Consider the following 26609-nt stretch of genomic DNA (forward strand, 5'->3'; position numbering starts at 1 on the left):
TGTCAATGCTGTGTCACTGGTGTACATTCAGTGCTTATTCACAGACTCCCCTTCAGCCTATATCAACACCACTACCTTCTATGTAGCCTCGCTCGTCTGTTTTGCTTGAGCTTGCAGCATCCACACTCTGTCTGACGCTGTCCAGACAATTCCTGAATGTCTGATCAGAGTCTTGGTAGATCTCAAGTCAGACTTTCTTAGGAGCTGTTGTGTGTTCATGCAGTGGAATACCCATCGATGGATAATCCGCCCCACCGCACACTCTTGATAAAAAACCTCTCACCACTTTAAGGGTGACAGCGACATTGTATATAAATCTGGGTAACGCAGTCTTTTTGTTAACATTCACTTAAATCCCCCTAAGTGATTAAAAGGTGGTTCCAAATCCCACCATATGACACGTAAGACACTTTGGAAAGTAATTGTTATCATTATTTTTAATCCCACAAGTGATTAAAAGGTCTTTCCAAATCCCACCATGCGTCACAAAAGTAAGACAATACTTTCAGGAAAATACAGAACAGAAATTTTGTTTTTGTTGTTTGCAAGTCATTATAGTACACTTTCCTATCATTTAACAATAACACAACCGTTTCATATAATTGCATGGACTCCACTCATCCGGCACTCTCAGCCATTTAAGATGTGTACAGAAATATTTGCAAGTGCTATTATACTTAGATATGGTGGCAGCGATAACTTTGACAGGTCATAGTAGGGATATGAATACTGCATATTCATGTTTGCAATTAGTAGCCTATTAATCTGTTCCTGATATGCATTCCATATTCAAAATATCCGACCTAGTCCACTAGCATCAAAATAAGCACTTAAATCAACCCAATACTTAGTTGACCAGGGTCTGCCAATGCTCTATACTTAGTCCTTTCTTCCTCTACACCAAATCTCTTTGGCAAAAATAGCCATCTTCAAGCTCCCCATGTTGTGAGCTTGTAGATCAGCAATTGCTGCCGAATGTTCATCCCGGAATAGGGATGCTAGTAGGGTTCACGCGGTTGATGCCTTTACCAGCTGTCTGTGTTTATGTGTGACTTCATAGTTGTACTGAGTATGTAGGAGTGGCATGGAGGCCTTATCATGTTCTGTGGGACTTCAAGCACCTGTCTGTCCTCTCTTCAAAGAGCATATTTCCCAGCACCGCCTGTCGGTCTCACCTGATAAATATTGACTTTGGTTAAGTATACTGCAGCGCAAATGTAGCAATTTGTTATTTCCATCTCGTTTACTCATTATATACTGTGTTGCAATGTAACCGTAGCTAACCGTAGCTCTTGCTCTGGATGATAGATTATTGACACATCTGACATAGCAAGTATGTAATTGAAATCTATGTAAAATTGTTGATCATGGCCAGGGACGTGCTGGGCCCCTGATTCAGCCCAGGAAAAATAGTTGGAGAGGCCCTCATTGCGCGCCATAGAGAGAGATCTCTCTCTATGAGTTACATTTCGTCGTTGTCAGGTGGAAACCTTGTATGTCCAAAACCGTTTGTTTTGTATTTATCATTTTAAAAATGATTTAAACTAGTGAAAACAGCCAATCTACAAGCACACAACGCCTCGCACCGTTGTGTGCTTGTAGATCTGCTGTTTTCACTACTTTTGTGCAACGGCCTTGTATGGTGAAGCAGGGCTTTGCTTTGCGAAAGAGATACTAGGTTTCTGCCCGACAGTGACGATTTACTTTGTTGGCCGCCCAGCCCCCAAAATGGAACGAAGGCCGACATTTTATTTAGATTTTTGTCCTAATGGCGCGGCCTGGACCTGCCAGGAATGAACCGGCCGTTCGGGAGTTGTCCCGCTTTTCACAATGGCCAGCACGTCCCTGATCATGCCCTGGGCTGTGGTCCAGCGGTCCTGGCACCTAGGCACATAAGTAGTGGGTTCGAGTCCCGTTCCCAACAATCTTTAATGCATGTCTCTCCCCATCTCTCCCCCGTTTCCTGTCCATCTCCACTTTCATAAATAAAGGCAGAAAAGCCCCCCAAAAGGTTGATTGTCAGTATTTGGTGTTACTGTACAAGACAATGATTTCTATGAGAAGAATTTGTCTTTTGAACCTGTGTTGCAACAAGTTTTAAGTCTACGTGCAAGATATTTTCCAAACTATACATCAGCCATTCCTCCATTCAGCTTGCACAATGTGCTTCTGTCACCAACTATAAAAAAACCAAACAACCTTCCATTGACAATGCATTGGACCACCCCCCCTCCATTCTCAGACGATACGGAGAAGATGTTTCACGCATATGTGTGAGTCCGGCCTAACAGATTTAGTGAAGTGGACCTAAAAGGCAGAAAGCATCATCTCATCTCACTGCCATATAGTTGACTGAAGGAGACTCCACTTCCCCCAGTGTAAAATCCTTCAAAATACCTAAAAAAGGATTCTGCTGTGCAGGGATAAAGGATAATTTGGTGCTGCATGAAGCCACCATATCCCCTGTGATGGAGATGCATCCAATACTGATATCAAAGCAACACTGTAATAAAGTCACAGTTGGTTCTAGCATGGTTTGGTTATCCTATCCATACTGTAGATGTGAATAACCTGTAAAAATAACATACAAAACAGATTTTATATCACATTTTTATTTCTCTTTTTATGCCAATATTGCAAGTTTTTCTCCTTTTTTTCTTCTTTTTTCATTTTTAATGACATACGGATTTGAGCATGAACTTGAACTGCAATATGTACAAAAAAACAAACTATCGTATGTTATCAAAAAAGCCGTCCCCTTGTTTTGACGTTTATTGCTAAATGTTACAAACGGCACAGGTTTCTACCATCAGCAACCCTTTGAGCACTGAGTACACTACCACACTGACACCTCGGCTTACCATTACTAGCATAATACACAGATAGAGAGTGAGAGTGAAAGATACTGTAGTTAAAGGACGTATGAAGAGGAGAGAGAGAGAGAGAGAGAAGGGTGGGGTGTGGGTGGAAGAAAAACAAAGTCTGACCGTTGCAAAGCCAAGCATTATCAAGCTGCATGTACAGGGAGGGCAAATAAGCAGGAGAGAATTCCAAATGTACATACTGTAATATCTATATAAACATGGAATAGAAATTTCGAGAGCGAGTGGGAATTTAAAAAAGTATGATAGAGGAAGGGGAGTAAAAAAAGAAAGACAAGTCAAGCCCCGATTCATACTTCGTCGTACGACGGGGCGACGGAGCATAAATTTGACATAAATTAGCGCCCTGTAGTGCAAACAGCCAAATTGACTTAGGGAGAAGTAAGGCTGAGTGCAACAGAGAAAGGGGCTCCACACACACCTTTACATTGATTTAAAGCTGCCTCTCAATCTGCCCTGTTTTTTGTTTTAGTTTTAGCAGTGCATGAAAAACTATGTTATAAAAAAGACATTTGGCATATTAGAGGATATACATACATTGTTCAGAGCTCATTATATATATATATATAAAAAAACAAAACAAACATTAACAGCTGCTTTTGTAACGATCCATGAACAGACATTATGGCAAGGAGAGAAATAAAAAAGGAGAAATATTACCAGTTTAAGTACAGAAATATCTTTGCAATAGCGTCACAAAAGTTCATGAGATGGCGTTTTTGTATTTTTCTCCTCCCAAGACAGCTCGGTCACCATGTTAATACAGCGTAAGAAGACATGTAAAATGTTACACGCCTTAATGAGAGACACAGAGATGCATTGATGCTCATATTATCTGACACACACCCCCCTTTCTGTAAAACTCCTAACACACTAAAGCAGTGGTTCTCAACCTTTTCAGGCCGTGACCCCCCAAAATAATCATATATGAAATGGGGAACCCCCACCCCCCAGCCGGACAAGCACTTTTGGAATCGAGGCATCGATTTTGTTCAACAACTCGCTTGTAGATTGGCATTTTCAAAGTAGGCCTATAGGCCTATAGTTTGTTGATTGCTTTGATGCAGAAATGTTTTTTTTTCTTTCTTTTCTTTCTACTTTTTTTTTAGGTATTAAAAAGTCCTTAAATTGACACTTCACTGTCATCTGGGGACCCCCCTCCAAAATCATGTGAGGAGGACACCCCTGGGGGTCCCGACCCACAAGTTGAGAACCACTGCACTAAAGAGAAAACCACACTGTAAACCATCAAGCCAGCTCAGATTGTCAAAAATGTGTTTGTTTTACATCAGGGGTCTTCAACGTTTTCAGGCCAAGGCCCCTTAGTTTTGAGAGAGATGAAGCAGGGACCCCCACAACCTTATCATAGATTCCATATAGTTTCATCGTTTGACAGCACAAATCAGTGCATTTTGGATTCATGTCAATTTGTGTTTTCAGATAACCACTTGAACAGTTAATACTTAATAAACTTGACCTTTCACTCTGTACTTAGTCTGCTCTTTTTCCCCTCTACACCAAAGCTCTTTGCCGAAAATAGCTGAGCTACAAGCTCACAACGCCTCGCAGCGCGAGGCATTGTGAGCTTGTTGGAAGACAAGCTCACAATGCCTTGATCTGCTATTTTTGGCTAAAGTTCTCCGAATATTGACACTAGGGTTCAAGTGCAATAAAGTAGAAGAAAGAACTTTCTCTCACACAAAGATTTGGAGGACCCCCTGTAGTAACTCTGAGGACCACCTAGGGGTCCCGGACCCCATGTTGAAGACCCCTGTTTTACATAAACATGCCCCCAGCTTACTAGTTTGTGAAAACCGTGACACCCCTTTCTGTTGACACGCACACACGCACACACACAACAGTGGTGAACCCAGGGGGTTGCTCTCCTAAAAGAGGCGACTGCAAACTGTAAACGAAACGTAGAACAAAAAAAGGCCGATGCTAATATAAGAGGCTATATTAAGCACACAACGAATTTTAAGAGCACACCCTATTCGAAACATAAAGTAGAAATAATTACACACTGTAAAAAATGTACAGGAAGATTTGGTGAGCGTCTCCATCGTCGCCTGCAAGTAAAGGGTTGAGAACGGCCCCCGCGGGTTGTTCTGGAAAAACAGGTTTCACCACGCTGTGAAGAAACTCAAATTGGTTTTGCGATGCTACAACGCCACTACGGGCACATAGGTTGATAGCACCCGTTTGCTCCACAGCAACAAAAAAAATTAAAATAACGACAGACAGGAAGTTCATTCCAGGACAGACGTGACGTCACGTGGCCTCTTTTTAAAAAAATACACTCCCAGGCCAAACTAGGCAGCTTGGGCAATAATGCACTTAATTTCATTTTTTTTCGTTTTGTTTTTTAAACACCAACCAACTAACGTGAGGGGGAGACTTGGTACCAATAATTTAAAAAATATCAATATTACAATTGCAAAACATTTAACATCAATGACAGACAAGTGGAAAGTGGGGGCATAACTTAAAACTTTTCGCAGTTTGGAGAGGGGAGCAAGTGAACCCTCTTTTTGGTTTGCTCCTCTGCTCATATTATAAGGGTATGCTTAAAGGGCAAACATACTTCATTAAGTAGACATTCAATTTACAGCATCATAGTTATTTCTCGGAATAGTATACAGTTGTACTGAAATACTAAGTTCCAAAGTATTGCCTTTGAGGGTTTATACACAATTGTTTACGAGGGGGAGCATATTTGGATCGTGACGGAAGACGGTGGGACCAAAGTCATCTGAAGTCCTTTTCCTTTAAATTTCTTTCTTAAGAGCAATTACAACTTTGAAGATGATCTGATAAAATGAAGAGAGTCTAACTCAGTGCTCCATTTTAGCGACTATGTAGGGAGATGTGACACACATACACACGCACGCGTGCACACAAACGCACGCACATACACACACAGTAACATACATACATACACCTGCTGGCTGGTGAACTAGTGGTCAGGCAGACAAATCACAACAGACAAGAAAAAAGAAAGAAAAAAAGAAATGACCTGTACAATATTGCTGTATGTTTGGAAATACACATATTCAGTAATACACATATAGAAGGCCTTTCTGCTTCTACACGAGACTTGTTCGCCATAAATACAGACGAGTGCGGCTACTCTCAGACAGTGGGTTTACAATGTACACACATCTAGCTCTGTTAAGTGGAAACCACAGGACATTTAGTCACTTAAACCCTATATACTTAGTTGACCAGGGTCCCCCAGGGGTCTGTACTTTGCCCCCCCTCCTTTTTCCCTCTACACCAAAACTAGCCAATCTACAAGCTTGTAGATCGTCTATTTTCGCTGAAAGTTTGCCTATTATGGCGTGCCCAGAATAGGTACACAAGGGTTCATATGTGGTTAAAAAGGCTAAGAGGCTGAGAACACCTTTACAGCGCTCACAAGACAATGTACCAAAATGTGACGGCCACCACGCACCGCAAGGTACACTGGAAAACAAAACAAAACAAAAAAACACATGTTATTTGTAATTGTACACCAAAATGAAGGCCAATATATCCTTCGGAAAGGCTCTTTTGTTTCACAATGTGGTTTTGGTAACGAGTGGTACGTGGATGGTCATTACAACGGGTGTACAAGTTCAATTAGACATCAGCACCTGCAACTTTCTTTTTTTTGTGTGTATATGCCAAACATAGGTGTTGTTCTTCCAATGTGCGTAAACATGGTATTTTGCAACAACAACAAAAAAAGGTGAAATACTTTATGTCAAGTTATCAGTAAGGCCACATCAAATTGGAAGTGTTTGTCTTGCTTTTTTTGGAAAACCAATGGAAGTAAAATGCCACCAGAAATCGGAGTACACACTGGAAGACACCTAGTTAGGCGTAAGTTTCAAGAACACAACGGCAAAGATCATCTTTTGATACTTAGTTTAGACCAATGTTACGACACTGGATATGTCATTCTTTTGACTGTGTGCACAGGAATAATATACAGTACTAAGGCTATCCTCAAGTCAATGACTACGCATATTAAATCGTTGTGAAAAATGATAAACTTGACTTAGTTTTGTAGCTGCAGGAAGTCTGGTTTCTGAAGTATTCTGCAAATATCGCTATGGCTCTATGTGAGATGTACAGACATGTATAGTATTTTTTCCAAAGGAAACATAGCGCACATAAGAGTATTGCAGGCAAGGCAGAGGCATTGCTTAAAGCTTTTCCTTTTTAAAGACTTCATAAAAACCAATGATATAAAATAGGCCCTCTGAGGTTATTCCCTAAAACAAAAACAAAAACGTTCGGTTATGTAAAATTTAACCAAAAATAAAAATCCCCAGACTTCAGATTTGTTCCCACTCCCGAACAGAAAAAGCGAAAATTCGAAAAAAATGGAAGTGTTCCATCCAAAGACACTGGCGTTTCTTTATTTTCAGGGAGAAAGCTCGCCATAAGTATGCACCTCTGGATTTTGGACCATGAAAAAAAAAAAAACAAGAAAAGAAATTAAACAAAATAAAAAATAAAAAAAAGGCCAAGCTCAGAGGAAGAATAGAAACTATTTGGTAACAAAAGTGTACTATATGTTTTAATACAAAAAAAGGTATGGAGAAAATGTACCTTTACTAAAGCTTATACAAGATCCTTGGTCCATAGAAAAGTTTTATGTGTCCCTGTGTCCTCGCGCGCGGTCCCACATCAATACATCCAGCCCCCTTTTCAGATAAACGCTAACACAGATAGATCAACAGATTAAAATAAAATATAAAAACAAAATAAAATAAAATAAAAAAACACTTAAGGAAAAATAAACTGAGGGGGGGGAAGGAAAGCGCAAAAAATAGACTTTTTCTTTTAAACACAATTTTGTACACGGTGGATGTATCGTTGTTGTGGTTTCCTTTCTCACAGCCAGGGAAAGGTGCTGGTGAACCAAGTGGGAAGTCCTCATTCCACGTCTCCTTTTTTTTTCTTTTTTTTTGGAAACACCAGAACTGAACAGGCATGTCCCTTTAGAAACCACAGGAGGGCGACGAGGAGCACTTTTTTCTCTTATTTCCGTTGGCTGACAACTTGTTCATCCTTCAGACAACAACCCCGCCCCCCCTTTCTTTTCCCCCAATCCCTCGTCTTCCCGTCCCGCTGAAAAGAAAATCCGCTTCAGCTTCTTTAAATTCCAAAATGAATATGCAGCACTTTAAAGAGAGAGAGTGGGTTATTTTTTTTCCTTTTCCCCCCAAAAGTCAGTTTTTTTTCTTCTTTTTCTTTTTAAACCACAAGGTACAGTTTCACTCTCAAGGCATATTGTTACGTGTTTGCTTTTGTGCGTCCTATGCGTTATGCGTTAGGACACCACGGCGGCCGCGTTGGAGGACGATGACGTTACCCCGCCGGCGTTGGACGTGCTGTTGGGGCCGTAGGCGCCGGCCTCCTGGCTGTTGCCGCCGCCGAGCAGGCTGCTGTTCCCGGAGCGCAGGATGGCGCCCGCCGCGTTGCAGTGCGGCCGCGGGCCGGGCTCCGGCGTGTAGGTGAACGTCAGCGTGGTGGAGTAGATGATGCCGTCGTTGCGCACGAGCGTGACCGGCACCTGGACCGGCTGCCGCACCCAGCGCCAGCCCTCGCGGAACGCCGAGATGTCGGGCACCACGCACAGCATGCTCTCCGCACACCTGAGACAAGAGATGGGGAAAAAACATGTGAGAGCTGTCAGGGCTGCTGTGATCTGTGGCAATTCATTCATTCATTCACGTGTATTCACTTTTAACCACTTAATGTCAATACGATATTCTCCGTTGACCGCGGTCACGCAGGGGTCTAAACTTGGACCCTCTACACAAAATGTCTTTATGCGAAATAGGATAGCCGCCCTACAAGCTCACAACACAATGCATTGTTGTCAGCTTGTAGATGTGCTATTTTTTGCTAAATGTTCGCATGTTTTTGCCGAATGTTCGCCTCTGACAACATGCCCAGAAAAGGCATGCTATGGTTCATGTGATTAATGAACAAATACCCTGTTTATTTGTTCAAGACAAGCAGACAGAGACATAAGGCCAGGGTTCCCACACATTTTTACCAATTAATTTCCAAAACGTTTCCAAAACTTTTCCAGAATATTTAACCCAATTTCCAGGACTATATAACAATAATTCAGCTCAATAACAAGTCGCTTACTCCTATGCGCAATGCCCAAAGACAGGTAGTGTATGCCAGTGGTTCTCAACCTTTTCAGGCTGTGACCCCCGAAATAATCATATTTTAACTGGGGACCCCCACCCTGACGAGCACTAATAGTTGAGGAATTTTGTATAACACGTTTCGCGTTGCGAGGCGTTGTGAGCATGTAGATCGGCTATTTTCACAATTTCTGCCTCTAATATTTGACAATTTGGCCAATGTTTAATTTGTCATTTCAGAGGTATTAACAAAATCAATAACCAAAGACAATGAATAACTATTTTTTCCAGGACCTTCCAGGACCCTTGATCAATTCCAAAACTTTTCCAGTACTGGAAAAATATTTGTCTAATTTCAAAATATTTCCAGGAATTTCATGACCGTGGGAACCCTGCATAAGGCAGACATATATGCACAGATCAATTGATATAACATATACTGTATGCTAACTGGACTGGCCTGAACATGCATGCACGTAGACAAAGCTACGTACAGGTGAGCTCTGTCAAAACATTTCAGCGACAGTTTTTCTTATGTGGATTTTGAAAACCTTTGCAGCATCCCACTTGACATAATAGCATTCTCCACGTGTTTAGCAAAGAGTGGCCATCAGCATCTTTCATCTCTTTGACCACCTCTCTGACTTAATCCTAGTATTGATAAACACTTGAACTACTCACCCATTTATATAGCAAAGAAAACCTCAATACAGGCCCACTACCACCCATCAGTGTTTTACAAGGAAGGACATCTGCAGATGAGCACTTAGCCACTTAAGCCCTGTATTATTATTTGACTCCCAGGAGTCTACTTGGTCCACTTCTTTTCCCCCTGTACTGCAAATTATTTACAAATATTTATACTAATAATAATAATAAAAGCTCGGATTTATATAGCACTTTTCTAAGTACCCAAAGTCGCTTTACATAAAGAATCGAATTTCGGCTTATTTTTGGGGGAAAAAAACGTTGAAAGTGCATAATTTAAATTTTTAACAAATCTTCTCTTCTGGGGGATGCTGCCGCTGGCACCAAACCCTCCAGATTCCAGATTCCCTGCCAATACTGTTATATCACAATAACTTACTGAAACCCCCAATAACAAAGTACTGTATAGACCCCCTGGGGGATCCCGGTCATCTAAGTATGTAGGCTTTAAGAGATTAATAGAAAAACCAAAGGAGTCCTCACCTGTACATGGTCTCAGCCTCAACGTCCCCAAACCAGACCCGCAGGTTAGGAGTGAAGTTCTGCCCCGTCAGCTCCAGCATGGCCACGTCCCCGCCGCCGTTAAGCTGCACGCAAACACACACGAGAGCCATCGCGTTCAAATGATGATACATCAATGGAAATAACATCACAGTTCACCTGGCCTCACTGGCCTGTGGAGTAGAGCCCTGCACTGGACCGTTTTCTGCGCTGCAGCAATGGTTTCATTTCTGACTGCCGGCAATTCATTTGTCCAGCACAATCCTGAAATATTATGTCCAGTCCCTCATAAACCTGCAATATTTTAAATCGCTCCGATGAACATTACAAACAGAAACACAGAATGAGAGAAAAGGAGAGGTTACACTCTTGTTATACTTTGGAACAGTGGTTCTCAAAGTGAATTCCAGGGACACTGTGGGTTCCTTTAGGGGGGTCTAAATTGACCCAAACAAGTCTGTAACTTTGACAGTGTACAAACATTCGTACACTGCCAGAGTTATGGGGAAACCTTGAAAAGTAAAGGTTTGAGAAACGCTGCTTTGGAGAACTGTAGACATAAGTGTACCTGTAAGCTCTCAACCACAGGCACGGGGGTGACAGGTGCGTGGACGGGCCCCATGCCCTCGTAGAAGGTGTACTCGGCCTTGTCCGTGCTGATGATTGTCCAGGAGGCTCCGTCGTTGATCATCTCCTTGTTTGGTTCCTTTGGGCATGGAGTGGCCTGGCCAGAGTGAAGGGGAGCGACAGTCCACAACGTTACTTATTGAGGGCAGAGCTAATCGAATCAGCACCGTCATTTAGCCAATCAGAAAAATATTAAGGTGTTATTTTCCTGATGTATGCTTTGTAATTTCTGTTTTCAAAGGAAGTGCAGCATACAGTATTTATGCTATTCTGAAAACGACATTAACATGACAAGGTGCGCACCAATATTGAAATATACTCAACATTGGGCGTTTAGACAGGGTGAAAAATGCTTTGGTGGATACACAAAGTGCATAATGCATGTTACCGTGTTTTTTGTGCTATGTGTGAGTTACTGTCAATTCACTTTCAGTCCCTGTTGTAGGGTTAGGGTTAGGGTTGTAAAGTGAGTTGACCCTGCAACCCGGGCGTGTTCAGCCTTTATTTGTACAACCCGTGTTGTGTGGAATGAAAAAGCACTGACTTGAAACTGGATGATCCTTTCTTGGGAAAGGCACAGGTACATGCGCTCTGTGTCCTTCAGGTAGAAGGCACACTTGTGGAGCTGGGAGACGGGGTCGTCGGCGTCCAGCAGCGCCGTCTGCTTGTCAACCTTACGGATGATCTGACGGGAGGAACACGTCTAGCGTTAGCGGATGTGAATGGGGGAGAGGAGAGGAATGTGTGGTAGGCACAACCATACATCCCCCCAGACCAAAAGACTCTCCTACATGTATGTGCATCACTGTGAGTGCGCACCCTCACATTTTCACACACTCATTGGTACAAAATCAACACATATCTTTTTTTTTTTACACTTTTGTTGCTATCAATTAAATCTCTTTGAAGGTCCGCGATGCCATGGTCTCCACTCTCCATAGACTTCCATGTAATTCATAGTGCACGGATCATGCACTCCCATGCCTAGATCATGCACGTGTGTGCACGCTGTTCACAGCTTTCAAACAAAAGAATCCGCTTGGAAATCCGTTCAGGCATTCATGAGATAGCAGCAATTATGTTTTTACATATGTAAACAAACATGGCTGCCATGTTTGAAAGATGGGGTTGGTATGGGGGTTAAACATGCAATTTTGCGATCGCGATCATGCCTAATACATTTGTTGAGGTCCAAAAAACTAAAAAGAACTAAATAAAAAAATGCCCAAACTCGGGAAACTCGGGGTTGGCACAGGTAGGGTACCAAATACAAACTCGGGAAACTCGGGATTGGCACCAAACAGGTTAAGGACCACAATTGACGAAGCTCCTAGCTTTAACCCATTTAGACCTAAGTCCGCCTGGAAAAAAGCCTTAAAAACCTATGGCCGATTGGAAAAATACCCCTAAAACCTGAGATTTTATGGAAAACTTCACAGAGGTGTCAACGTCTACTAAAACATTTATTTCTCAGCCTCTGTAGCAGCTAGAAACAAAATTTCAAAACTGTTTGATAGCTTACACCTTTGGCTTTCATGGGAAATTATTTGTCATGGTCCAGACCTTTATCATTTTTTAAAAAGAAATCTGCAAACTCAAAAATTGTAATAAATCTTATAAAACGTCTAATAAATAATATATTTCTCAGCCTATGTAGCTCATAGAAACATAATTAGCAAATATTTGAGACCTTACACCATAGGCCTTACACCATAGGCCACCACTTTGACAAGAAACAACAAGCACCAAAACATTCTTATTGAATATATTCAATTCTAGTTGTTAGCTCCATATAACGGTAAATCTGGCGAGCGACATTTGTCATTATTATTATATGTGCGTGCGTGTGTGTGTGTGTGCGCCTGTGTATGTGAATGAATGAACCATATCATCATAATCATTTTATAAGTGTTATTACCTCCAGATAGCTGCGAATCTGTTGTTCTGGAGTTTGGGGTTGACTAGCTGTTCGGCTAACCGCTAACGTGTTGGTCTCGTCTCAAAGTGCATCCGTGAAAAGTAATCCAGTCCTCATGAAATCCATGAAACACTTCTTCATCATCGTCGTCGTTTTCAAACATATCACGTAACAATAACAATGCCAATTCCAGCGGGTCCGGTTTGCCTTCGCTCAACGCGTCTTTCATTTCGCCGCTATGAGAAGCTGTTCTTGTGCGCACTGGGATTCTCCGACAAATAAAGTTATGCAAAGCCAAAAAAAATCCCAGAATGCTTTGCTTTGCTTTGGGAAGCATACGTCATCGCCTCCTGATGCATTTCATTGGCCACGAGACCAGAAGAGGGTAAAAACTACAGGAAACGCAGAAAACGCATTTTGCGTTCCCGGTCTGAAAGGATAAACAGCATTTTGCGTTCCCGGCCTGAAAGGTAAAAACGCATTTTGCGTTCCCGGTCTAAATGGGTTAATGCATTTTTAGCTGGGGCCGATGTACTGTATGTATTTGCAGATATGTATTCATTGTCAATAAAGATGGCAAAGTCAGAGTCAAAAGGAAAGAAGGTGGTCAACAGGACGTGTGTGCGTTTACCAGTCTAGGCAGGGCCATGCCAGTGACAGAGCAGACCAGTTTGACTGTCTGGCCGTAGTGGATGTAGCCGTCTCTCACAGTGAACTCTTCTCCTTCTGACTCCTCGTCATCCACTGAACACAAAGGACAAGACGAGACAAACTGTTACTAGTGCTTCAAGCCATCATTGAAACACATTTGACTGAAATATAACACCTGTCTCACCAATTAAATCAATAATGAAAGAGATGACTCATCTCTGAGATTACCCATCTGTGTGAATTGATCGATTGAAAACTATCAATTCAGTGCACCAATATTTATTTTATTCTTTAGCACATTAAGGCCTGATAATTGGAAAACAAAATATAATACTTTTTCAGGACCTGCAGGCAACTCACACTTAAAGCTATACTGTGTAAGATGCTCAACTAGTGGTCAGTAGCCCTATAGCAAACCGCGGTCGCGTCCGCGTCTTTCGGCCGTTTTTCGCGTCTGCCTCCACCTCGTCTGCCTCCACCTCGCCGAGATCTATCTTTAGAGGGGTCCCTGGTTCCTGTGCGTTCAGGCATTCCGGAGAAACGGACTCCTTCACCCTGCCTGGTAGGCAAGGTTACCTTTTGATTATAGAGACACGCGGGTGACTACAAATATGGCCGCCATAGCGACCCCACTTCAAGATGCGCTGTGATTGGCCGGCAGTGTATAACCCTCGCTGTGATTGGCCGGTAGTGTGATGACGCAATTTTGCCGCGAAATTCTCCCCCCCTCACGGCTCATAGAAAACATATAAAGAGAAGGCTTTAGAAGCTGAAAATAACGGAGTGGGTGTTCTAAAACTTTAGCGATTTAACAGTTAGGACAATTTTAAGATTTGTTCTATAAAAAAAGTTACATGGTATAACTTTAAGTTACATTACAATATATCAGTTAACTGCAGCTGTGTTAATAAATGCAACAGCTGTTTTATTAATTTAAGCACGGGAGATGCAAATAGTCATAAGCATAATAGAGTATGCTGGTGTATGTGTGCATGCTGTTCATCTCACATCTTAGTGAATTCTGTGTCCTTACCAGACAGACTGAACATCTATTATTTTAATCCTATATCAATCCTAAATGAATTGATCAAATGAACAACAAAGCATGTTTAACGTGTATACACAGAGCTGTACAGAGATGCTGTTGCTCGGGATCCATGGCTGGAGACTTACACAGGTGGATGTAGAATGCCCCCCATTGCTGGGAGCTGGCGTGAAAGTTTCCCCCTTCCACATGGAGGTAGCGCGTGCTGACTGTTTGGGAACGCAACCGGTTGAAGAGCGCCACTTTTGTTCCGGAGGCGATACACACTGTGGAAGCACATGCGCGCACACACCACCCCACACAAACAAACATACAGGCACACACACACACACGCAAGTTATGCAACAACCCAACGTTGACCTGCAATCCAGAGGTAGTGTGTTGACAATGTGATAAGTGATGTGAAAACAGCCTGGAAGCAAATATTAACACATTGAGCGTCATGTACTCTTTATGTGCTGTGTACACAATCACACCAGCATGTACCAGCTACAGTGTAAACAACAGCGCCCTCTGGAGGCAGAATTTGTCACAGAAAAATCTACAGTCAGGGGTGAAATACACATTTAAAGGTGGTGTACGTTTGATTGATACATTTTAACAAAATGTTTTTGATTAAAAGGTTGAAGCTCTATATTTCTATAGTAATCACTGCTATAGAGTGTTTGTTCAGAAACAGGGATTTTCACCAGAACTTTAGTGAACAGATGCGTTGCCAAATTCACCCAATTAGGAGAGAGAACCGATTTATAGGCTTGTCCCTTTCCACTTCCTACTTTGTTTTATCATCTTTGTGTTTCACAACTTCCAATTTCACTTGTTTATATCCTGTGTGAGACGTCACTCCCGATAGGATAAAATTGGTATGCCGACCTGAAAATGTATTTTCTGTTTCTGCTGGAGAGACTCCACCCAAACTGTATTTATACAGTACATAAGCTTTATAGAAGCATAAAAAGTTGTTATGCTTTTGTAAAAAAGAAAATGTGTTTTTATTAAAAACTTTTTCTTTTTAACAAAAGCTGTAAAAGACAAAAGACAAGATAATTACACAAGCAACACACAATAAGTGCCACAAGAACACCTTCAGTTACGTTTGAAAGCCATAGAGAGAAAAAAACAAATACGCTGTATATATATTAATTTTATAATGCTTAAAAAACTGGGCACCACACAAATATTAGGAGGCAGGCTATTCCAGAGCCTAGGGGCAGCTGCCGCAAAGGCTCGGTCACCCCAGGTTTTTTGGCAGGCTTTTGGTACAGTCAGAAGAAGCAGCTGATTAGCTGACTTCAGGCTTCTGTACAACTTCCGAAATGTATGGTGATGGGAAAACAGCCTGGCTGTTGAGGACCTTATACACAAACAGTAAAATCCTAAAATCAATTCTAAAATCAACAGGGAGCCCGTGGAGCGAGGCCAAGATCAGGCTCACGTTTTTTTTTGTTTTCTGCATGCGAGGAGGCGGGTGATGTTTGGTCGATTCTAGCATAGAGAGAATTACAGTAATCGAGCCTTGAATAAATGAATGCGTGAATTACGGGGAGAGACCCTTTTTACTGAATAAATGCTCTAAGGCAGGGGTCTTCAATGTTTTCAGGCCAAGGACTCCTTAGTCAAGCGAGAGATTAAGCAGGGACCCCTACAACCCATAGATACGATATAGTTTAGTTTCATTTTTGACAGCAATCATCAGTGTATTTTGGGTTCATCTAAATTTGTGTTTCCAGATATTTAACCACTTGAACTGTCAATACATTTGGCTCTGTACTTAGTCTGCTCTTTTTCCCCCTCTACACCAAACCCCTTTGCCGAAAATAGACGATCTACAAGCTCACAACGCCTCGCAGCACGAGGCTTTGTGAGCTTGTAGATCTGCTATTTTTGGCTAAAGTTCTCAGAATATGGAGGCTAGGGTTCAAGTGGTTAATATACTGTAGAAAAGGAGAAAAAAGCTACAAAGATTTGGAGGTCCCCCTGTAGTAACTCTGAGGACCCCCTAGGGGTCCCAGACCCCCTGTTGAAGACCCCTGCTCTAAGGGCTAGTACACACTGCAAGATATCTGCTCCGATTATGCTCTCGCCGACCATTTTTGGAGCTGACAAAACCCCTGATCTGATGCAAGATCGGGCTTTCCTCGCTGTGTGTAAAAGGCTCTGCAAGATCCTTGCGTGATTCCAGCGCTCCAGACCTTCCAGAGCGTTTCTTGGATATCTGGCAGGTTTGATATTTGGCTCTATCGCAGATAGGGCTGTCACAATTATTACATAATCGTCTAATCGTGATTATTTGACATTATCGCAATTATTTTGTCATAATCGTCATAATCGTGAATGTTGAAACATGTCAGAAATAGTGGAAATAGCAGATCTAGTTCCACTATCAATGTTATTTTTTAAGTAGTAAGTTGTCAGATGTCAGTAATTTCTTTGTATATTTAGGTTATGTGTCATATCTACCATGTACAACTTCTAAGCCTAAAAGCCAAACAGAAATGTAATTATCAACGACAAAAACACAATTAAATTGTTAATCGACAATTATTTGAGTGACAATTAATCGTCATGTAAAATGTCATATCGTGACAGCCCTACTCTGTGAGATCCTTGCGTGATTCCAGCGCTCCAGACCTTCCAGAGTGTTTCTGGATATCTGGCAGGTTTGATATTTGGCTCTGTTGCAGACTGGGCTGCGATAAGCGCGAAACGAGTAGCAAGCATCCGTTTCAGCCAGTACCAGTCGATCCTCCTTTACTTGGACCCATGTGTTATTGTAGAAAGCGGAAAAGCAGAAAACAAAAAATACAATAGCACATGGACCCAAGAAAAGGAAGATCGACCTGTTGACCTCTGGCAGAGACGTAATACTCAGTTTATCGTTCCAACTTTATTCTCTGGTTTTAACAGTTAAAACAGAGTTAAACTCCCAGAGTCCCAGCAGTGCACACCAAAAACATCAATCTCAACCAATCCCTGAGCTTCATGTTGCTAAGGTCGATTCCCCAACAACACTCCCTCCCATTGGCCTGAAACACAGACTAAAATACCACCCAACGGGGTCGCTCTCTGATATACAACTCGGCTATAGTCCTGTGAAATGTCCTGCAATGTGTGATCACTTATTGGCGATCAATCGTGTAGTGAAAACCACAACGATATTATGACAGCCGAAATAGACGATTATGAGCTTGTAGCGAAGAGATTTGAAAAAACCAAAATAAATGAATCAATTAAACTACAGCACCTTATGGGTCCGATATGCTGTTGACTAGGGGTGTAACGATATAGTAACTGCATCGAAATATCGAAATGAAAACAGCTAAAATCGAATCGTTTGACTTTGTATCGCATCGGCAGTGCAAATAATCGATTGTATCAATACTACCTACTTGTGCATTGTATTTAGCATTTTTAAAAAGAAAAAGATGAAAAGGAGGGGTTTAATTACTTTTCCTTTCCATATTGCCACACTGGTCTATCGATAAATGTGTGTAATCTCTGGGTTCATATCAAGGTGCAGGTTTGTCCATACAGGTATGTGTTCAAATACAATGTCCATGTATTTGCCAGATAATTACTGTGTTTACTTATTTATATCCATAATAATACATGTTTCCCTTAAGAACCTGCACTATCCACACTTTTCACACAGATTTCATTTCTAAATAGTTACTAAATAGTTACTATATCGATTTTAAATCATTGAATCGAATCGTATCGCCATGAATGAACCCAATACCGTCCATGTATCGTATCGTCAACCATGTATCGTGATATGTATCGCTATTAATCATCATTACACACCTACTGTTGACACAATACTGTCAAACCAATCAAGCTCGAAGTCACGTTAAACTTTATTATCGCAGAGGGGGAATTTGTTGCACAGCCAGCAGTAAATACAATCATCATCCACACACACACACACACACACACACACACACACACACACACACACACACACACACACACACACACACACACACACACACACACACACACACACACACACACACACACACACACACACACACACACACACACACACACACAATTACAGTGATTTTTTTTTGTTTGTTGTTGCTTTATTCCCCCATTTTCTCTCCAATGTAATCATCATGCCAATTATTCCTCCCCCACACACATTTGTGTGTTGTCACTGCTGTTGTATCCTACTGACTCACCTGCCAGTGAGGAGCCCCCACCGGGAGGACGTAGAGCCTTCGTCCTACTCCTCCCGCCCAACACTCCCTCCTGACAGGCGTCGCCCCAGCCTGTAGGAATACGTGCAGTGACAAATATCACCTTGCCGCCTGGCTTCCCTCCCCTGAACATGGGCTAATTGTATTTCGTGTAGACGCCCGACAAAGCCGGATGCACCACGATGAATTCGAACCCACAACTTCCTCGGCGGTGGCCAGGTACTTTACAACTGCACCACCCGAGCGCTGCCTACAAGTGTATCATTATTTTATGCTTTAAGTATTGAAGAATAGCAGATATACAAGCTCACAGTGCGGCACCGAGTGCTGCGCTGCGAGCTTGTAGATCTGCTATTTTTGAAAAATCGTGAACATTTGAATTTTGACCCGATTCTATAAGTGTCTTTTGAATCCTTCTAAGATTTTTTTGAAAAACCTATGTTTCTATGTCAGCAATCTGGCTAGCCATCGTCAAAGAAAAGGTCCTTTTCACTTAAATGGAGCTCAGTTGGTCTGTTCTTGAGAGACTGCCATGTCAGTGGTTCTCAAACCTTTTCATGTGAAGGACCCCCAAAATGATATTTATTTGGCCACGGACCCGCATCTCAAAATATTTAGTTCCAGGGACCACCCAGAAGCAAAGTTTGAGTTACAAACGTTCGCTTTGAAAATACATATATTCAAAGATTTGCACACATTTTCACGACTTTTTCAAAAATTGCAGATCTACAAGCTCGCAGCGCGGCACTGAGCTTGTATATCTGCTATTTTTCACTGGTTAAAGCATTCAATAATTCTAGGCCTAAATGGGTTAAAAGGCCGAAAACAGCAGGGACAAATTAGTTATTTATTAATAAGAATAATTAGACATATTTTTTTAAGCTTCACCCAGCCGAGTGCTTCCCAGGTGAGCGCGGGCAGGTGCAGAACACTGCCAATGGTGCAGCGATTTAATGTTCACAAGAGCTTTGGTACTCATACAAAAACTCTTGCCACGCCTCAGAAAGCTGTGCTTTCTTGAGGATGCCGCTGGTTGATGAGAGAGGATGAGTATGCCAGGAAATCTAAACCTATCGACAATTTCGAAATAGCAATGGGATTTCATTGAATCTTTCTGAAGTCAACAATGAATTATTAGTCACAGAGGTATTTAGAGGAGCGGCTGTTATCGTTATCATGGCACCATATGCATTTTGTGTGTATATTCTGATGCTGTGAATGCTTTACATTAGCAGTTCCCAACCTTTTTTGGATCAAGGCCCACTTGAAAATCTGACCAGTTGACCAGGTATGATGGGTGGGCCGTGTGTATTTTCAACGTAGTATATTGTAAGTTCCTATTGGTCAGAATCATAATGAAAATGCATTTTCCCAAATTTTGAAGGAAAATAATACAATGATTTTCTTTTTATTTCTTTTTTTTTTTTTTTATTATTCGTTTTTTTATTATTAATTCTTTAACATTTGGAGGCCAATATTGTCACGGCCCACCAGTGTGCCACAGCCCAAGGGTTGAGAGCCACTGATTTACATACAGTACATCGGTGGCATTTAGAGTGTGTGTGTGTGTGTGTGTGTGCGTGCGTGCATGTGCGTGTGCGTGTGCGTGTGTGTGTGTGTGTGTGTGTTGTGCGTGTTCAGGCATTCACATTTTTACAACAGGCTTTGTGTTTCCACTCACAGTCTGCGTTCTTCAGGGACTGCTTCTTTTTGGAGGGCTTGGAGATGACTTTGATCCTCTTACTGAGGAAGACGCCGATCTCTGCGCTGTTTCCGTAGAACATCTTGACGGACAGCATGAAGTGCTTTCGCTTGTCGGAGTCGGATATGTACAAGGTCTTGGCTGTGCAATAGTTCTGGCGGAACAGAGGGGGGAAAGGGGAGAGAGGGAGCGTTTTTAAGGTCAGTGGTTCTCAACCCCTTTCATGTCAAGGACCCCTAAATTAATATGTACTTGACCGCAGGCCCCCATTTGAAAAAGACTTGAGCCAGGGAACCCCATACAAGATTTGTGTTCCAAATTATCCCAAATCTTTCAAGACTTTTGGAAAATACATCTATATGCTTATTTAGATCAGCAATTTTCAAATCGCCGATGTATATGGTCAAAGTGACTATAAAGAGTGTCATGCTATATATAAACAAATCTTTGAGAACGGCTGCATTAAGGCACCTATATGGATCCGTCAGGCAGCTGTTGGAGGAGATTTAAGGTTTAAAATCAGGGGGAGTGTGAGTACGGAAGATTAAGCTACAGTCCATGGATGTACAGTATATGCAAATGAAAGTGAAAGCAGACACAAAAAATGGCTGTGTGTGTGTGTGTGTGTGTGTGCGTGCGCTTACCTTTCCCTCCAGGTTGAGCTGTTGCATCTCCTGGTCACTGTTGCCGATGCCGATGAAGGCGCAGGGCTGTGACTCCTGCTCCGAGCAGCCGTCTCGCTCCATCTGCTCCTTCTTTTTCTTCCAACCGCTGCCCATCAGGTACACACATGGAGGGGGGCAGAAGAACCTGTGCAACGGACACAAACACACACGTTTGTATTTACTATACTTGTGCGGACATCAACATTTTAGGAGGTTGAAGTTAATGGCATTTTGGGACTTTACGGTACCGTAAGCCTAATAAGCAGAAAAATAGCATATTTAATACAATCTTTTAGACTAACCCCAACCTGAATTGTAAACCTCTAATTATCTAACTAAAAGTATTCTATAATCTTGACACACACACACACACACACACACACACACACACACACACACACACACACACACACACACACACACACACACACACACACACACACACACACACACACACACACACACACACACACACACACACACACACACCTTGTAGTACAATGAAGTTATACACTAGGACATCAAAGTGATGACATATACCCAAGCATTGACAATCAATATGGACTTCGAGCACACCATGGTACCCTCCATGTTTTTAATGACATGGTTCATGTATGAAATTGAATACATTCATGAATAAAGGTTTAAAGGAGAAGCAGCAATGGAAAAGGGGAAACAAGATAATTCTTGTGAATCATTCCCTCTCACTCTCAAAGAACTCTTGATATCACCGTACTGAATTTCTCATATTGATCTCTGAAATATATATACCGTATACATACAGTATATATCATGTTGGAGGATTTGACACATTGCCAGGCTCTCACTTGCTTGGTAGATAATCCACAGACTGGGAAAGACAATATGGGCTAACGAAAAGAAGAGTCTCTCCTTTCTTATGCACATTAACCCTGGTGTCCCTCTTTGGGTTTCAAAAATGTTTTCCATTTAAAAAAGAACATTTGCAAAAAGAGCAGATCTACAAGGTCATCATCATCCGAGTACCCTCGAGATCTGCGATACAAGTTGCTTCCACGGGTCTCTGTTGCTCATTACCACACCAAGTTCATTCACAGTCAGTCCTGTGTCCCTACTCAAAACATGTGAGTGGTCTGGCTCCCCTTGCTGGTCTCCACAGAAGAATATCCGAAATGACCTGGTCTTTTGCTCTGTGACAGTGTCCTGCAAGGTCATAACACGTTGCAGCAAGGTCATAACACGTTGCAATGCGACATGTCAGCTTGTAAATCATCTATTTTCACATTGTTGCTGTATGAAGAAGTATAAGTAGTTAATGGCTGATGCTAGTGAGATGCTCTCGAGCCAGGCACTTAGCCCTAACTTAATCCCTGGATTTGGTTAGCAACGACCAGCGTAGAATTATGGTTATACTTCTTCCTATTACTATTATTCCTTCCTTTTAAACTACACTGATGCATATATACTGTACACTTTTTCATACCATACCATATATTATAGGGCTGGGTGATATACTGACATTTTAAAAGCCTTCTGATGACATATTATGTATATCTTGATATTTATGCCTCTTCTCGGAAATGGCTTCTGCAGAGCAATTTTTCTTTCAGATTCATAATTTATACTAAACAAGCCTTTATGTGCATGTGCATACACAAACATACGTTTTTGTTCAATAAATTCCTCAAACGTGAACACACTTACATTGCTGTAAATATAGTAAGAACAAATTCCAACTTGGAGGAATGAAACCGTTTTTTAAGAAAATGTATGAGTGGAATATTAATGAATGCCAGAGAAGACCTCAGCTCTGACTAACATCATGTACCGAGCCCCCACACAATGTCAAGCGAGTTCCATATCCTTGCGGTCCAATTATCACATTCCTCACACCATGTAGAATGTCATAATCACTCTGTCCTTCAAGGACAAAGAGGACTCTCAGGAGACACCTAGTTTATTCCAGCCAACAATGTCTGTATTGCATAATAATCTAATCCACAGAGGCCCATAGCAAGGCTTAGCTGATATCATAGTTATATACATAAAGTACATTTTCAGGGTTGTATAGTATTTTGGATTGTTTTGTGCTCGTTTGATTAAGCATATGTTAATGTTTTTTATTCTGATTTTAAAGCCTTAGGTATTTTTATTTGGTCAGTAATGTGTGTCTGTGCCGTCCAGTTTGGTCATAGGGAATCATAGAACATTCCTGTAATTCCTGAATCTTGGCGAGTGCATATTTGTTAAAGACAGACTTTTGTCTCAATGTGTTTTTTAATATACATTTAGATGGACATGAAGTCCTGACAAAAGACAGTGTAATATACTCTGTATGCCAATATACAGAAGCCACTTTAGACAGACACTCTAGTTAGTATTACCAGGGTGTACACTTTAGTTTTCACCACTAGAGGGAAGGCAAGTACCAAACTACAAACAAGGGAGTGGAGGTACATAGTTAGTCTGAGTTTATTGAGTTATTATTATAATAACCAACAAAACACAACAACACAATCTCCTATCTCATTCATGAGAGGCCAACAATTTTGCAATGGATGTCAATGTGAATGAGTCCAAATTGGGAAACCAAAGAAATTACAATAAATAAATAAATAATAAAACAAAATAGACACAAATAAAACCACATCCATATGTCTGGCATGTCGTATAGATGGTTATTTGATGTTGTAATTAGGCAAATTACATCTCAGTCAGCCAACAGTACTTATCTTTTCACTGGAGCCAAAAATGTGGATTGGGGGTTGCATAATGTTCATCTCTGATAGAAATCCCTAATGCATCATCGGAGTAAATTATACTCTGTGTGCGTGCGTGCGTGCGCACGTGCAACATGTGGTATCAACAATCGTGCGAGCTGCGTTTGTACTGCTTTGTGTGGAACAGGGGGACAGTGCCCCTGGTCTCATGGTACCAGCGTCTCTGAGGGTGTTTGTCTACTTTCACATCCTATAAATAGCTGGAAGGAGACACAGACAAGAGCGACAGAGGCTAGGAACTCTGCCCACACATTCTCATCGCACTCGCTCACTTCTGTGGAACTTACACATAAGCGCGCAAATAATTACGAGCGAGAGGCGACATCCGAGGACACACACACACACACACAACCCAAAGTCACACACATCACCACCAGGCAGGCGTAAACACAAATGCTTTCTCCGTCCAAAACACGTACAGCAGCTGAGCAACAGAGGAGCGCCCACGGGGACTTCCACGAAGAGTTCGCTGCGACACTCGCCTGTCTGTTCGAAATTAATTGGGAAGACTTCGCTTAAGGCCTGTGTGCCTCTTGCGTGTGCCTTGCCACGATGACTGCACATAATAAAAACAGATCCACCACGACGCGCGCGTGCACATAATGGAGTCCCGCAGCTCGCCGCTTGTCAACCGCAAAGTAAGAGAGGCAGGGAATGAAGTGAGCTGAAGCAGATGAACCATGGTTTAGAGTTGTGTGTGTGTGTGTGTGTGTGTGTGTGTGTGTGTGTGTGTGTGTGTGTGTGTGTGTGTGTGTGTGTGTGTGTGTGTGTGTGTGTGTGTCAAGTCTCAACGCACTGCAGTCTGGATGGAACCAGTGGAACACAATCCTTTTGGGGGAAATGGGCCTGAAATGTAAAGCTCTGTTTTATTTGAATACAACTGGCAGAAAGATGAAGGAGGGAAAAGCATCAGTGTGTGTGTGTGTGTGTGTGTGTGTGTGTGTGTGTGTGTGTGTGTGTGTGTGTGTGTGTGTGTGTGTCTGTGTACTGTCCTGTGTCGAGGGCGAGGTGCACATCTCCCAGGAGCGTTTGACTGGCTGCTCTCACTATTCCTGGCCTTGCCGGCATGACTTTAACTGGACAAGACAGCAGACATCAGTTGAGGAATTCAGCATCATCTATCCGTCCTTCACTCTCTATCCCCTCCCACCTCCTCCTCCTCCTTCTCCTCCACCTACTCCTCTCGTGATCCAACTCTCTGAGGTGTCTCAGAGTTGGCCAGCAGCAGCGCCTGATTCACCAAGAGATAGGCCTGATGAGATCCCAAGCAGCACTACGTCTCGGGCCAAGAAAACAAGGTTGAGGACGAACGGGTGGGGGAGGGAGAACCAAGAGAGGGGGAGAGAAGGGGGGGGGGGGGGGAAGAGAGAGAGAGAGAGAGAGAGAGACGAAGGATGGGAAGATAGTGGAGAAGGTAGACAAGTGAATCTGTAAACAAAAATCAAAAAAGTGGGGACAGAGAGAAAGAGAAGACAAAAACAGAGGAGAAAGAGAGGGAATCGGGGGTCTTCGACAAGCAGCCAGCTATCCACAACGACGGCAACTTTGAACTGTAGAAAGTGTGCTGCAGACGCCTCACCTGGGAGTCATAACAACCCACTAGAGTGTCACGAAAGTTTCACAGCGGCGCAAGTTCCTTTCATGGTGAACCAAGCTGCTGTAGTTACTGTACCCAACTCACCCAGAGAGTCTCAGCAGCGCTGGCTGTCTCGTGCCTGCCTACACTCCGGACCTGTGCACTCTGATCCTCCACGGGGGTACACCCGGACGAGGCCCCTAAACCTTTCTTATTTCCTGTGAACCTACCAACCCCCCCCCCCCTCGTCACCCCCTTTGGTCCCTGTCCCCCTTTCCCTCCGGCCCTGGGTGACCCTTCACCTGCATGTGGCCGCCGTTCATTTCCTCCTCTGACTAGGGATGGGACGATATGAAAATGTCATATCACGATTATTGTGACAAAAGAAATCGCGATTTACGATATTATCGCGATAATCAAAATATCCCCAACATCCATTATCCTGGGGCGAAACGTTTGCCAAAAAAATTGCAGATCTACAAGCTCACAACGCGTTGCAAAGCGACGCGTTGTGAGCTTGTAGATCGGCTATTTGGTAAAGAGATTTGGTAGAGAGTGAAAAAAGACTATCAACTACGTATATTATAAGTACGTTTTACCAATAGAGGGTTTAAATGTTACGAATATGCAGCTCGGCAAATAAAAGGTGAATTAATCCCACTGCATGACGGAGGACGATATCACGATAAATGTCATCACGGTAAACGATAATATCGCTTATCGTCCCATCCCTACCTCTGACTACTATCTTCTGTTGTGGACTGGTGTGCCATGTGCATTGTTAGTTCAGAAACACTGAGCAAGTCCACGTCAATGACCTTTAATCAAGTTATCGGTGAGCCAAGCCGTTACGTTCTGGTTGGTGGTGATGTCACAGAGGTGCACCTTTGCCTGGCTCCAGCCAATAGACCCGCCCACTCTCTGAGTGGACTGCTTCTCTTGGTCTGGAGTTGGCATATGACGTGCCTCTTTCTGTCGGTGTCTTGGCGCACCAACCAATGAAATCAATGCAAGACGGAGGAGGGGTGGGTCTAACTTTTGAAAATCAACAGAAACAGTGGAGGGAGGGGTGGCTCACCAGAGTTCTTAATTGCCTCCTTTGAACTTCAAAAGAGCTCCAACTACAAGTGTCAATAGCTCGTTAGTGATTCTCTCTAATCAATGAAAAATCAAAGACAATGACCTGTTTGATGGATGTCATAGAGGGGAGGGGGAGGA

The 26609-nt window shown here is 42.5% G+C and overlaps 1 protein-coding gene across 2 annotated transcripts in view; it reads right to left on the reverse strand.

Annotated features, from left to right (window-relative positions):
• Positions 1–8077: 8077 nt before the first annotated feature.
• rbpjb (recombination signal binding protein for immunoglobulin kappa J region b) overlaps positions 8078–26609 on the reverse strand; it is a 70332-nt gene continuing 51800 nt past the window's right edge. Inside the window, exons 4-12 of one of the 2 annotated variants that reach the window (XM_080741788.1) lie at positions 21036–21201; positions 20371–20545; positions 18672–18761; positions 14616–14753; positions 13423–13535; positions 11418–11558; positions 10815–10970; positions 10229–10332; positions 8078–8530 (exon numbers count right to left, since the gene is read on the reverse strand). In XM_080741788.1, coding sequence (XP_080597914.1) covers positions 8206–8530; positions 10229–10332; positions 10815–10970; positions 11418–11558; positions 13423–13535; positions 14616–14753; positions 18672–18761; positions 20371–20545; positions 21036–21201 — 1408 coding nt within the window. In that variant the 3' untranslated portion in view covers positions 8078–8205. The remainder of the gene's footprint in view (positions 8531–10228; positions 10333–10814; positions 10971–11417; positions 11559–13422; positions 13536–14615; positions 14754–18671; positions 18762–20370; positions 20546–21035; positions 21202–26609) is intronic. The other variant, XM_080741789.1, reaches the window with a different exon arrangement.

Source organism: Nannobrachium achirus (genome assembly GCF_963921795.1).
Source record: "Nannobrachium achirus genome assembly, chromosome: 14".
Taxonomy (NCBI): Eukaryota; Metazoa; Chordata; class Actinopteri; order Myctophiformes; family Myctophidae; genus Nannobrachium; species Nannobrachium achirus.